Source organism: Balaenoptera ricei, chromosome 6 (assembly GCF_028023285.1).
Source record: "Balaenoptera ricei isolate mBalRic1 chromosome 6, mBalRic1.hap2, whole genome shotgun sequence".
NCBI classification, from domain to species: Eukaryota; Metazoa; Chordata; class Mammalia; order Artiodactyla; family Balaenopteridae; genus Balaenoptera; species Balaenoptera ricei.
In genome coordinates this window covers 9,055,374-9,070,470 of record NC_082644.1, presented here as the reverse complement: position 1 = coordinate 9,070,470, position 15,097 = coordinate 9,055,374, and the positions used below count along the sequence as shown (strand labels likewise).

At 44.2% G+C, this 15,097-nt stretch overlaps 1 protein-coding gene across 2 annotated transcripts in view; it reads right to left on the bottom strand.

Annotated features, from left to right (window-relative positions):
• Positions 1-2,575: 2,575 nt before the first annotated feature.
• Positions 2,576-15,097, bottom strand: part of PINX1 (PIN2 (TERF1) interacting telomerase inhibitor 1) — an 80,487-nt gene continuing 67,965 nt past the window's right edge. For both annotated transcript variants that reach the window (XM_059926796.1, XM_059926797.1), the window contains exon 7: positions 2,576-3,277. In XM_059926796.1, the coding sequence (XP_059782779.1) occupies positions 2,804-3,277 (474 nt within the window). In that variant the 3' untranslated portion in view covers positions 2,576-2,803. The remainder of the gene's footprint in view (positions 3,278-15,097) is intronic.

Genomic DNA, 15,097 nt, shown 5'->3' with positions numbered 1-15,097 from the left:
AAAGTGCGGGTGTGTGGCCAGGGCAGAGAGGAGACGAGAGCATTGCTGGTTCCCTGGGAGCAGCATAAACCTAGTGATAAAAATCCAAAGAGGTCCTTTTATAAAGCAGAGTTTATCTGTAAAAGGGGATAAACAATAATGGTTATCTTACTGGGTTGTCTGAAGACTAAACGAGTTGATTTATTTAAAGTGCTTGGAACAGGGCCGGGCACATAAAACAGCATATAGTAATAATTATTTTCTATTACAATTAACAGAAAACAAAAGAAGGGCACTACAAGACAACATTTAAGAACCTCTTCATGGGACAAATCTCTTCCTGGGAAGCTACTTTCCCTCTTAAAACTGAAGGATGCCAAGAAAAGCACTGATGACTACAGAATTAATACATTTTCACCGAGTGGAATAAATTAAGGCAAAAAATAGGGCTCATATGTTAACAATTTTTAAAATATCATGCCTATGAAATGCAAGTGTCCAGAGAGCATACGTTTCATTGTTCTAAATTCCACTTTGATTCAGAAAACTAAGTGGCCTGAAAAGGAGACACTTGGGAAAAATGAAAGCTGAGCATTTCTAGAGAAAATACTCTGTGTTATTCAAAGCAAATGGTCACGATGTCTGCTCTTTGCTGAGCGTATACCTTTTTCTCAGGCTACCCACTCGATTATTAAAATCATTCAGTTCTTTCTGCGGCCCTTTAAAATAATAATTGCCACAGTCTACAGGTGCTTTCCATGAGAGTCGCACTTCAACAGTCTCGCGATGCAACTGCCTTGGGTTCCCAACTCCGAGAGCACCCCTGAGCACCTCCCTCCTCTGGTCTTCCCACCACCCACTTCACCCCACCTGGCCGAGATGCAGCTCCCTGCTCCCTAAATGCCCATTTGTTTCCTCCTCCTGCATACAATTCAGCATATCCTCCTGGCTCTCATTTTTATTGGCAAATGAAGTTAAAAGTAAATGAAAAGGCAAAAAAACCTACCCAAGTCTAATATATATCCATATATATATATATATATATATATATATATATATATATAATTCTCTTTAGGTTTCATACATACCCACTTCCTTCTGGAACTCTAGTTTCTTTTCTGGAACTCCCTTCTGGAACTCTAGTTCTTTTGGAACTCTAGTTTCATATACAAGATAGAACAAGCACAGATAACTTGGGCATGTGCCCTCTGTGAAGAAAAGTGACTTTAAAAATCTTTGGTGCTTTATTAGACTGGACCTTGCCTGGGATTCTAAACTCTGAGGGCCACAATAAACTCAGAAACTAGAACTCAGGCTCTGAATTCATAAGAATTTTCTCTGTGAGGTGTGTGCGTGTGTATCCTTGTAAACAATTAGCACCATTCAGAATTCTTAGGAGACTAAAATCAAACATTCTTCATATATTTTCTCAGTTTTAAGAAACTTGGGGCCATGCTTCATATCTAATGTGTGACTACAAGGGTTAAAATCCAGGGCAAAAGCTCATCAGGTTGTAGTGAGTTTTCGTTACTGTTACCCAGGAGCATCTATAAATCAGGTGGAAGGCAGCACACGACCCGCCCTTGTACCACATCCTCCGAGTTCCCGAAAGGTCTGCAGGACCGGGAGCAGGCAGCCAGCAAGGGGTAAGAGAAAACTGGGAACTGAAAATTTGCAGGGGGAGCAAGGAAGAGGGGGTAAAAGGGGGAAAGGATGAAAAAGAAAAGAAGGGAGAGGTCAAGAGAACAAAGACAGCAGAAGAGAGGAAACCACAGTGCTGGACCTCTAAATCTTAAACATGCGCTTTCTTTTGCATTCTGTGTCCCAAAGAGGGTGTGAAGGTGTCTGCAGTTTTCCGGGGAAACCCGCATGGGGAGAGTTTAACCTGCACACAGGGAGACACGCCGGGGTGTGGCAGAGGCAGTATAAACACAGGAGGTGGCACCATTTGCCGTGAGCAGGACTGAAGGTATCTTTTACTCTTTATGTGATATTTATACTTTTAGGAACTTTCACAAGGCAGTCCCAATCTAGATGAAATGAATTTCATAACCTTAGGGTCTCGGGTTTTTTTTAACTTCCTGAGGATCTCCTGATGGTTACCGTTAAGGAGGAGTCCACTCTAGGGCAGCTGTCCTTGAGGACACCTAATGGAAACATATCCGACCACCGACTCTCGCTGAGGAACCGCAAGAGGGCTCCTGTGAGAGCTGGGAAGTTAAACTGCCCCCACCGTCAGCTCACCTCTTAAACTCCTCAAAATACACGGCTGCCACTGCTTAGTGGAAAGGACGGCATTAAAACAATTTCCCCATCAAAACCAAACCAAACCAGACCAAAACAACTCTCTGATTTGGGAATGTAATGATATAAAACCAACTTGGCAGAAACATATGGTTGGCTATAGAACAAAAAGAGCTATCTGAATGCAAACTATTGCCTCTTAATCCTTTAATTAGACTGACTCCTTCAGAAGGAAGCACAGTTCACTGTTACTGAAAGAAAGCAAGAGCAAATACAGACTGTGAGAGACCTACACACACATGCGCGTGCACATAATGATGTATTCACATGAAGGGGAATAAATACGGTGGACTCAGAGTCTAAAAAAGAAATTTATTTGTTTCTGAGAGCCATGATTTGGGACACTAAGAAGTTCTGGGAATCTGATTTGGGAAGGCGTGAGGGCGAGACGCAGCAGGGCCGGGCGTGTCAGAGGCTGTGCACGGCTCCCGGGGTGAACCGGCTCCGACTTCGGGCCAGGGAGTTTGCCCCAGCAGCGCCCTGACAGCTGAGGAGCCGGGAGGCCCTGGCTCCAGAGAATTTATTTGGAACCTTTCTTCTTCTTCCTCCTCTTTTTCACTGGTGTTTCATCTAGCGTACCATCCTCTGCTGTCTCAGCTTGCTTCTGTCCCCTTTTCTTTTCTTTCCTTTTTCTGGGCTTCGAGGGAGAGTCCCGGTCATCGAGTGGCCCCACGCAACCCTCTCCAGCCTCAGAAGCAGCACCAGAATTCTCATCCCAACGGGGGTCTCCCAGCTGCCACTCAACTTGGTCTCCCTTCTTCTTGGCCTTGGGGTGGGTGCAATTTTCCACATTTTTATCTTTCGACTCTTTCTTTCTTTTCTTCCCTGCTTTCCTTTCCACTGGGGTCTCTGAAGCCTCTGGCCCCACGGCCGTGCCCTGCGCCTTACTCTTGCGCTCCGCCATGCGCCTGGCAAAGTACTCGCGGATGGTGAAGGCACTGGTGGTCATGGGGGAGATGTCAGTCCCCTCTGCAGCGTCAGGACTGGGGTGGTCCTGAGGTGGGGAAAAGAGTAACACCGGTTATGCATCAGCTAATTACTCACCACCACCCGGAGCCCCGCGCCCTCGGCAGCCCGGAGACCACGTGGCTGGGGGGCCGGGCTTCTCCTGGACTCCTCGCCGGCCGTCGGGTAGAGCTGAGCTGCAAGGTGTGGAATGAGATGGCCACGCGCACCAGCTGAGGGCCGTATGGGGTGGGAGGCCAGGGAGTCGGAGGCTAACTTCACAAGGTAGATGGTGAGTCACCTGGACGCCATTCTGACAGAACGGCTCCTTGGCAACAACCTTATAAATGGCAACGAAGTTCCTAGAGTCACCATCAGAAACAAGGACCCTAAAAGCCCGGAGCTCTGGGGTGTCGTCAGACACCTACTTGGTCTCGCTGTGGATACACAGGCCTTTGCGCCCTGACCCACAAGCTCAGACGCCATGCGTATATGGGAGCCCCTGCTAAACCAGGAGCCACGTGCCAGCCTCGACCCTGGTGTGTCCAGAGCGTGGCCCTCTGGCAGCCGCTCGAGAGAGGAGGCACCAGGGCTGGAAGGGCCCGTGTGCCCCCCTCCTCCCGGAAGGAACAGGAGAGCTGGGGTGCCCTCTGCCCTCAGCTGGGGGTGGGAGACATGAGACGCCCCCCCCCACACTGCCGTGAACTAGACACCCATGGCTGTGTCCGTCTGCTTCTAAATGGAGGAATTACTCACTCATAACCACCGGGATTAAGTGTGGTTTACATTTTAATTTTACATAAATACACTCAGTTGTAAGGCTTGAGAAGAGAAAAAGAATCCTAACTTAACAGGCTGGGATAAAAAATCAAATGCTGGTATCACACCGTATAGGTTGTGGCAGGCTGGCAGTAAGGAGATGAAAACGTGTGCGTGAAAAAGGAAGCACCTTCAAATGGAAACATGTAAGGACTGTGCTTTAAGTGAGGTCAGTGTCTGGAATAATTCTGCCCACAGTCTTTTAAAATAATCAAGCCCTTAAACAAGTACACTAAAACTTAGGTTTTCATAATTACCTGGCTTCCCCCTTCACATTCACTTACTCGCACAGGACGAGATGGGTGGTCCGACCCTTTCATGGGGTGGGAAAACAGTTTTCTGAATAAATCAGTTTCCAAATTAGGAGTCTGAAAATTATTCTGAACTGGGCGGGCAAAGCTCTGCTTGTGCAGCTAGCTTTATTACAACCACACATATAACTGGACCATGTATTTTCTTGTTACTGCAGCACTCGAAACCCAGCTCAGTGGGATCAAAGTAGCCTCCCGTCTGAAATTTCGGGTGAATCAATATTATATCAGTGGGCAATTGGGCTCTGAATGGCCGCTGACCCAGAGAGCTCTCCCCAAAGGGTACCTCACCAACAACATCACAGCTTATCCAATCAGCACAAACCTTATTTTACTCAGGGCTAAAAACACAAAATCACGTAGTCAGTTTCTTAAATTTCAAAAGGTAAAATGCAGAACATGTGGAATAAACCAAATGAGCTTTTTAAATGTTATCTATCAATATTCAATTTTGGCTGGAATCCCATGAGGTAATTTTGAGAAAAATTTAAAAATAGCTGCCACAGGAGCCAAAAAAACAAGGTCACTTTGTCTTTTTGTTCCTCAAATGTTGAAAAAGAGCTGAAATTTTGCACAGCAGGATGAAAAATCTTCTCAAGGCTCTCCTGATCCCAGCCAATCCCCGCCTGATGGACGAGAAAGGTCTTGCCTTCCATTTAGTAACGGCGCACGGCCACACACGGCAAGTCTCCATGAAGGAGGCCTGTTTACATAAAATAGGTCTCACTTAGCTTCACAGTATGAAAGGAGTTTGTCTTACATGGGCCAACTCCTCTGGAGCGTATCTGTGTCTTAGGAACTCAAATCCGAGTCATATCCTATGGCTCCTTACCTCGTTCACCTGTTTATTAGCTTCTGAATTCCTGCTTTTAACAGTTAAATCACAGGAACTAATTACTGGTATTAATCACACTTTTAATTACTAGAAAATACAAGATCATTTTTGAGTCACTTGTTGAACTCTGCGGGCCTTTCTAATCCTAGAAGATAACTCTGCTCGTAATCCGGTCCTCTGGTGATAAGGGTTTTAATAATCACGGGCCACTGCACACCAAGCTCAGCGGGGCGTGGAGACAAGCCAGAGAGGTGCCGGCACCCAAGGGAAGTGGAGGCAAAACAATGCCTTGCAGGGGAGAGTGGCGGACAGCCTCCCACACTCCAGGAATGTACCTGTTTTGAAAACCATGGAAACAAAGGAGGAATAGGTTGCAGACGTGACTGCTGTAGAAGCAAAGCCCAGGTCTCATATTTCATGACTTTATAAATCATAAACCCAGTTTTACTACAGTGATTACAATCCCTGTTTCTATATTCTCAGCCATGAATGCATGAATGTGAACAATGTACACCTTTTTAAGAAAACGAATACTTTTCATATCTGGTCTCTTCTTCAAAGTGAACAAGTACTGCGAAAAGCACCGGCAACTTTTTAGTACTCTGAAATAGCAACAAACTCGCTTCTTCCCACATTTCCACTAAACGTATAATGCAACCACACACACACAAAAAAATCTGTAATACCAAATGTGACTTTCACTGCTTCATAAACTTTGAGAATCCCAATTTGCTAACAGTGTTCTAAAAACTAGTAAAATAAATTTACAAATAACTTGAAAACTTCCTGTTCCATACAAAATACCAGCAAGGGAGGTATGGTTAACTAATGATCTTACCGAACATTTGATTTAAGCTTAGGGATTTAGGAAACCTTTTCTTTTAAAATTCTAATTCCTGCTATTAACTAATGGAGGGCCTTAGATAAATCCCATAACCTCTCTGGGTCTCAGTTACTAATCAAGTCAAATAATAGATTAAATTAGACTTGAAAGTCTAAAATTTACTGAACTCTGAAATGACATTTGGGCTGACCATTCCTCTGTGACACCAGACAGCAGAGGAGGGATAGTGAGGCTGTATAAGCGGGTAGCAGATGAGCTCGGCTCGCAGACGACTATCACCCCAACTGTCAGGCCAAGATGCAGGAGTGATGGCAATGCACCTACAAGCCCATCCACGGAGAATATTTTACAGCACCTGTAAGAGAGCACACAGCTGGGCAGCAGATCTAGGAATACCACTTAGGAGAACAGGAAGGGCCAAACACTATTTTGCAACGAATAATTGGTAAGCATTCATTTAAAAGAATTGACACTATATATTAGAAGCTAAAATCAATAAAAGCAAAAAACTGGGGTGACTACTAACTGGAATATGAATCTATTTTAAACCTAAGTCCTGGAAATCATCCCAATATTTCTAAGAAAGCTAGTAAGAAGTTGGAACTTTTAAAATGATAATAAATTCCCATTTTGTGCTTAAGGTTTTGAAGGTTCTCTTTTTATATACCTTGGCTTGAAAGTCTCCACTGATCCTTTACATACCCTAAATTTGTGTTCTCAAGAGGCAGAGAGTCAGGAAAATACCAATGAAGCTATCCGGATGGAAGCAGAAATGTGATGGGTTTCTGGAACGAATGACCTGGCAATCTCTCCCTCAGCTTCATGCCTCTACAGTCTAAGATTCCTTAAGTCCTGCTTGAATGCCAAGAGATAAAATAGCTGTCCAGTCACAGCATACACAAGGACAAAGTCAGGCTTTCCCCCGGGGACAGGGAGGGACAGAGTCTCTATAGTAGGAGCTAGGTAGGGGTCTCTCTGTGGAACCTCCAGCCTTTCTGTTGGCCGTGACGTCCCGTCAGTTCACCGGTCTCCTCACTCAGCTGGGGAAGGGACATGTCGCCTGTAGCTGTGCATATCCGAGGGCATGCAGTGCAACTAAGACGAAGAAGCTTTCCAAAGACACAGTTCAGTCAATGAGGGGAAACGGTAAGGGAATCAACAAAACAGTTTAAAAGGTTTCTCCCTAAATTTGTAATATATCCACTACCCTACCTCCCTTTTTGTTAATTAAAAAGAAAGATCCAAAGCTACATTGAGAATCTTGAATTATTTTCCATATATTTTAAAAGCCACCCTTTTAAAAATATAAAATGAAATAGTCTGTGTTGTTCTAAAACATTGTTTCGTGGGTTAATCTTGTCTGTCTCAGAAAACCCCGCAGTGTTCTCGTTTCTTTCAGAACCTATGAGTGTACAGCATGTGTTTAAAAGAACATTTGACGATGGATTTTCCCAAGCGATAGCAAGGGCCTTAATTTCTACCCCAACCAATAAACACTCTGAGGGTCAGAACCCAGGAGGACTGTTCCCCAGCTCACAGAACGTCAGTGGTTTAAAGCCAGAAGAGCCCGGCGGGACTACTCCCTCCATCATGTGTGGAGACTTGACCCAGAGTGCCCGCAGCCCGGTGCACTGAAGAAAGCGGCTATCATTTCTTGGATGCCTTCAGTGTGGCAATCACTTATTATCGTATGTCACCCCACCTTGACAGGGGTAGAAACCGAAGCTCAAAGCACCTAATATTCAGAAGGCCTGACGGTGGGAGCTGGCAGAAGTAGGATTTGGCCCAAGGTTGCCAGGCGCAGGGCCCATCCTCCCTCCACGACGGCATCCCGACTTCCGGCCTGCATCACACAGACCCACCTGTCACCGTTTCTCTCTTCAGAAATCATCCCAACACTGAAGTATATATCAATTGGTCCATGCTCAACTTGATGAGGTAGAAGTTAACTGATGCTAAAACTTCAGGTCGAAAAAAAGGCCACAAGAAATAGATACTACTTTCCAAATAGAAAAATACTCTATTATCTAGTTTGCAATTCATATAAATAAAAAAAATAGCCTGAAACCAGGCTTAAGAGTTTTATAATTAGAGCTGGAAAATCTTAAGGCCTAAACCTATCTCTGGCGATTCTGAATTACAAATGGGGTAGGGGCGGGGGGCGGGAAGAGTTGGATGCAAAGGACACAAGACCTTGCAGAGAGAGACACTTAAGAAATTAGCTATCATATACAACAGTCATCTCAGGTGCCTGAAAGATGCATGTCGCCTTTTCTCAAATGGCTACAGAATGTCATGAGTTTGTTCTTCGCTTCTTTTAGGTACTCTGCCTAGAGGCTTTGCAGCTCAGTGAGCTAGCTGCTCAAGCCCTTCTGGGTTCCCAGTCCTCGGTGTCATTCAAACATGTCTACTGAGATGGATTAACAGTGAACTGCCCAAATACAGAGGATTCTCTTTACTATTCTCAGAAGAATGTTGTTAGTAACTCTTGGGGCAGGGAAACACAGCAGCTTGGACAGAGAATTTAGAGAGATGTTTGGGGCAGGTGCACCATAAGCATAAAATCTACCAGTTATGATAAGCATACAGTGCAGGATGAGGTTTCAAAGGCACACACCTTAGCTCACCAGCCTTTCTCACGTCACTGCCGATCTTAAGTGACAAGATGACTGAAGCCTTTTGAGTTCCACGTTGAGATACAGGCTGCAATAGTAATCCTTCAATGAACTTTCTCATGGAAAGAAAAAGCAGACACCCAGAGCTCAAGGGTAATGGACTTAGCAACGGGGTCACTAGCTCTGAGAACTACTGCTTGTGATGAACAAACGCACGCTTCCACCCCAGCCCGTGTCGTCAGCTTGTGCTGGATTAGTCTGTGAAGAGTTAAGAAAGCTTGGCAAGTGAGTAGCTTGAAAGAACACTTGCATCTTTCCTAAACTTTCCGGCAGGACAGCTCTGACAAACACAAGTTATGTCTTGACGTCTCCTGGGAGGCAGAAATTGCGCCCGTCCACTTAGGACAGTGATGAGTTCAGGTATGAAGCCATTTCATGACCCGTCAAGATGGGGGCAGTGCTGAGGTGAGGGGGTGCCCGGACATGTGAGCACGAAACCCTTCGCCAACAGAGGGAGCCGAAGGCGCTGCCGCGGTCACCCGCGACGCTCTTCCAGATCCTTCATACACAGCTGTGTGCGTCACTCCCTTAAAGATCAAGTGCAGAGCTGCCTCCTTCAAGAAGCTGGTCCCCCGTGAACAACCACTCTTGTTTACTACTGCGACTAGCAATTGGTTACTTCTACTTTCTGGTTTTGTATAATTTGCTTTCTAAGCATCTTCCCCAGGAATTTTTAAGTTCCTTGAGGGCAGAAATCATTCCTATTTCATTTGTGTTCAGCACAGCCTCTCATGAAGAACAAACCCACGGTGAGCGCTCCAGGAAAGCACAAAAGACACCAACCCGGGCAGACCCAGGCTGGGAAGCACTCCCACTCCCCCACTGAACCAGAAGCTTTGTATTTGTCAGCACAGATTCCCCGGCGTGCCAGGCGGGGCTCATGACTAGAAGGGGCTTGGAAGGGTGGCAAGCAAAGAGAGAAGCAGCATTCTGCAGCGGACAGTCTTCCCACCCAGATGGAGCCACACCCTTCTAATCAGATGCCACCTTGCCTCACAGTGCAAATCGCTTTGCTAACTGCTGCAGGTGCACCCCAGTGACTTTTAGTGTGACCAGCCCATCACTCCCTGTGGCCCTGAGCGATGCACAGCTCAGCAAACGATCCATACATGTCTCTTCTGGTCTGTTATTCCACACGTTACCATGTCACCTTCTGGAAGATTAGGTAAGTCGGAAAAATGAGGTGCTGTGTTTTATGGAACTATGACATGCATGATGTGGGGCGGGCTGAACATCAGCAATAAAATAACATGCATGGGTTGACCGTTCTTGCCATCAAAAGAAGAGGCTGGAAAGCAAGAGAGTTCTAGAGTACATCTGAGGCAAAGTCAGGAGATCATTCTGAGAAGAAAAGCAGGTGGATCCAGTTCCACGAGAAGCCCCCGGCAGCAGGTTGTTAGGGTGCAGCCTACGTGTTATCTCGAGCTGATCACACAACCTGGGGAGCTGTGCCTTCCCGGGAGTCATCGGAATGGTTTGCCTCCAGAGGTTGAGCAAGGAGTGATCAACATGCTGGTCATAAACCAGGGATGGTGCGACTAGGTCAGCATTTCTTCTCTTGCTTTCTATGGCACCTTTTTGGTTTCCACATGATTGAAAACACTGTTTCACTGACAATGAGCTATTTTTGCACTCACAAGTTTACTCAGGGGTAAAATCTGGTGTTTTTTTCAAGATATCATTCACTCACTCACATCTGGAGTTAGGATAAACACACAAAGTCTCAGAAATAACCAGCCTCATGGAATCTGCCTGGGAAACACAATCACTTGCAGGATTAGCAAGCATCACAAGAGTTAAAAACAAATACAAGACTCCACTGACTGACGGGACGTTTTGATTTGAAGAGGGGTTAAAAATAAAAAATACAACAACAGAACTAGAATTACACGGCAACTCTTAACTTTATGTGAGTGTGTACATGTGTACAGTGTGTGAATGCTCATGCAAACAGGTTCTAGGAACCCAGGACCTGTGCAGGGGTTCCAGGAGGGCTCTCTCTAGAACACGGCTGGCAAAGTATGCCCCAAGGGCCAAATCTGGCTGCTGCCGATCTTCGTATACCTCACAAGCTAAGAATGGTGTTTACATTTTAAATGGGGGGAGGGAGGGGGGGGGAATCAAAGGAAGACTATTTCATGACATATGAAAACTATGTGAATTTCAAATATCAGTGTCCATAAATAAAGTTTTAAATTTCATCAGTAAAAAAAATTTGTTTTCTCTCTAGTATATAAGTAAACAGATGCTATGTAAATATTTGCTGAATGAATAAATTTATTATGAAATATAATCTGCTTTTTGGAAATGTTAGATGCATGTGAAGTATACACACACACACACACACACACACACACACCCCGAGTTGGTTGGAGGGCTCTGGGTTTTGATGAAGTTCTCAATCTCAGTCTCTTGTTAATTTACTGAATTATGCTAGTGAGGGGTAGAGAGGGCTGCCATCTGCCGTTTGACTTCTGGCAGACAAGGACGAAGTTTGCTTACGAAGTGATCTGACATCAAAGAGAACTCCCAACCCACTGCAAGCAGGCAGATACCTCCCTAACGTTAGGCGTTAGAACCCTGCCTGGATTTACAGACTCAGATAAATGAACTGGATATCTCAGAGAAGATAATGGGGAACTGGAAGGGACAGAATAGCTTGTTTTTCCCTGGACAACAGCAAAGAAATACAAATAATGCCAAATTCCTCGTAGGAAGGCCAATGCTAACAAAGCCGTTCATTTTCTTTTTTCCACTTGCCTCATCAGCTGCTCAAATTACCACTCATTACGAAAAGCCAACATAAACATGTTTTAAAAGGATGGTTCTCCATGGCAACAACCTCTCTCAAGCAACTGACATCAGAGCTACTGACAAGAGTCATACAGCCTCTGGGGAAAGAGAGGGAAAAGAAAAAAGGAGCAGGTTTCCTGCCTCCCTCAACAGTCTTAAGGCCTGGAAAGTTGCAGTGATCCATGTGACAACATTTCACAACACATTGGCCGTTACAAGATAAACGAGCCTCCTCCAAAGCTAGAAATGATCAATGTGACACAGGTACCAATTTCTTTGATTGAAGCCTAAAAATAATCCAAACTGGCTATCGTTTATGATTCTAGGTCAACTGGTTCTGTTCCCTGCTCTCTGGAGACAGGACAAAAAGCTTTTATAAGTAGTTGAAGGCTAATGCCTGAGCCTCCAAAAGCAGAAGCAGAGGCTGACGAAGGGCCTGTCTCTTCCACCTTTACTCCACTGACTTGAAAATCGCTTAGGAATCATTAACAACTCAAATTTAGGCTCCTTATTATAGAAAGCATAGCATCTTTTGAAGATTTTAGAGAACCTACTATTCTGAAACAAGGAATAGAGTATGAATAGTTATTTGGAATAGTCAAGATTACTAAGAAGAGAAAGGTAAATTAATTCAGGTGAATGAAGTTATTAATAAAGTCCTCTCCCTCAGCTCCTGTATACTATATGGGATTAATCGTTATATAGACCTCTTTTTAATTGACCAGAAACTAAAGTAACAAATACTTTAAAAATACCTCTAGGAGTAAATTTGGTAGGGCAAAATAATTCTATGTTTAAAGGATATTTAAGTTAGTAAGAGTAATTAGATAAAATCCTGAAATCACTGAGTCGTGTAATAAAAGTAAATTATACAAAAAAAATAAGATCTTGAGGAGGCTGAGGTCCAAAGCTGTGGCCATCCAGTCCTTCATAAACATCCACTGAGCAGCTACAGCAGCTACTGTTTACTTGACCAGGGCCGGGGCCCAGACAGGAGCTCCCATCTGGGGGAAACACACAGTTAAAAAAAAAAAAAATTATAAAAAGGTCTGGGTAGATCTCATGTAAGTGTTCTGGCCACAATAAAATTTAAAAAAAAATACATCAGGAGAATTTATTTTTTAGAATAGACAGAAACTAAACAAGAAAACCAACTACAATACAACTCCATTCAACAAAACCGCTAACCAATTAAACTGAGATTACAATTCCAAACAGTTCATAAAAATTAAACATTACTACTGCTATTAAATACATAATTCTTCTCATATATTATCATATATATTTAAATATATCATCTCTTAGTTTCATGCAAGCTGTAATTTTATTTTATAAGCAAGAAACATATTAAGGAAAAAGAACAAGTAATATTGCCTCCTTACCTGCTCAGAATCCAAAAAAGTTCCTTAAAGCAAGACCTGCCTCTTGTTTGCAGCCCATAACTGGCTCAACCTCTGTGGAGATTCAATGCCCTGCATCACAGTGCTTCCCAAACTACCAGGGGTGAAGGGCCAATTATTTTTCTTTTTAAAATCTCCGATCTATTGTGGGCCAAGATTTTTGTTAAAAAAAAAAAAAAAGTTAGAAAACAAAATTTCAAAAAGACATATAAAACACAAGATCCAATTTCTAAAAATTAATCACACTACTATAAAAGTTTCTAAATGCTTACTCTCAATTTCTGTCCTGTCACGGGCCGGCCTGTGGACGATACTTTGAGTGGCACTGGTATAAAATACTCAAAGGAAAGAAAGAAAGGTGCTAAGTTCAGTGTAGTAGAAGTGGCCATGACCTGGGTGTCAAGAAATCTGACTCACATCTGACAGAATGTGTGATCTTGGACAAGTCACTGTACTTTCTGGGCCTCGTAGCAAATCGTTTGCAAAACAAGGAAGGAGGGCTACTCAGTGCCTTTTTTCAAACATGGTTTTAGCAGTGCGTGCCTTTCTCCAGACGAAATCTTAAACAGAAGGCCAATGTGTAACACACCAGGGGAACAGTGGTTGAGGTGGCGTTGGGGGAACCCAAAGCTCACGTCCTGACCCTCCTCTCCCTTTGTAAGGCCCCCGAGGCATCTTTTTTTTTTTTTTTTTTTTAAATTATTTCCCTTTATTTTTTAATTAATTTATTTTAGTTTTGGCTGTGTTGGGTCTTCGTTTCTGTGCGAGGGCTTTCTCTAGTTGTGGCAAGTGGGGGCCACTCTTCATCGCGGTGCGCGGGCCTCTCACTATTGCGGCCTTTCTTCTTGCGGAGCACAGGCTCCAGACGCACGGGCTCAGTAGTTGTGGCTCACGGGCCTAGTTGCTCCGCGGCATGTGGGATCTTCCCAGACCAGGGCTCGAACCCGTGTCCCCTGCATTAGCAGGCAGATTCTCAACCACTGCACCACCAGGGAAGCCCCCGAGGCATCTTTGACGAACTCTCGGGGCTTTACGGAATACAGTTTGAAAAGCAACAGCTATGTTGTTAAGGTCCATTATAATTCTAACATTCATTGTAGCCGAGATAATTTCACAGCACTCAGTAACAGGAGACTAAGAAACTTGCAAGAATAAAAATGGACCTTTACTATTATATAATAAGCACAATTCTTAAGGTGTCATTAACTTTTGGAATTCCAACAATTGGCTGTTTGTGAGTATTGGCCAGTGACCAATGTCTTCCAAAAATGGTAACAAAGTATCAAGCCTGGTCTCTTCTATACTGTAAAGTTTTGCATTGCAAACTGGAGCATCCAGATGACTGAGGATGAAGTGAGGTTGACTGACTCTTCTGGGTCTACCTGGTGAGGCTCCAAGGAGGACCCAGAGGGGAGATGGTAACGCCTACACCCATGTCACCTGTGTCCCTATCATGGTCACTCCAGACTATAGCATAAGAAGCAAAGTACCTCACCAGCCACCAGCTGCACTAAAACCCAAAGGAAGGTTCCTCTTCATCTTATTTTCATTACATCACAGGATGAACATCTGGGAGAGAATGTTATTTCTGCTTTCCTGCCACAACAGAGGGACAGAAGGAAAAATGAACCAATATTTCACTCTTCTCCTCCAACACTGGGCCATCTGGGTATCAATTTTTTATTATCACAAAAGCTCTTAAAACCATTTGCTTGATCTGTCAACAAACAAAAAGCCAAATCTAATCCTTCGGGCCAAACCTACAAAAAGTCTAACCAAACAAAACAGCCCACTGACTTAACAGCTCTGGTCGTTTTGGTAGCCCTTGCCCTCAGCCCTTGCTTCTTTTTCTTTTCTTCTGCTCTTTTACTTCGTGTCTTATTACGAAGTTATGTTTGTTGATCTAGAAGACAACATACATTTTTACTGGTACTAAAACAACCTTCAAAAAAGCAATGAGCCACTTTCTCCTTTCTGGCCTTACAGAAAGTAGAGGCAGGCCCCCAAGCCCTGTTTGAAGTCCCTGCTGCCAGGAGATGGTCGGTTTATGTCTCCTGTCCGAGGACAGGAAAAGGATGCACTCTCGGCACCGCGTGCTGGAGAGAGATAAGACCAGAGATTTCTGTCCTCAGCACCTTATCAGCTCTTCCTGCTACTTTCCAGAGTGGACAGCACCATGACTGGCAACAAAC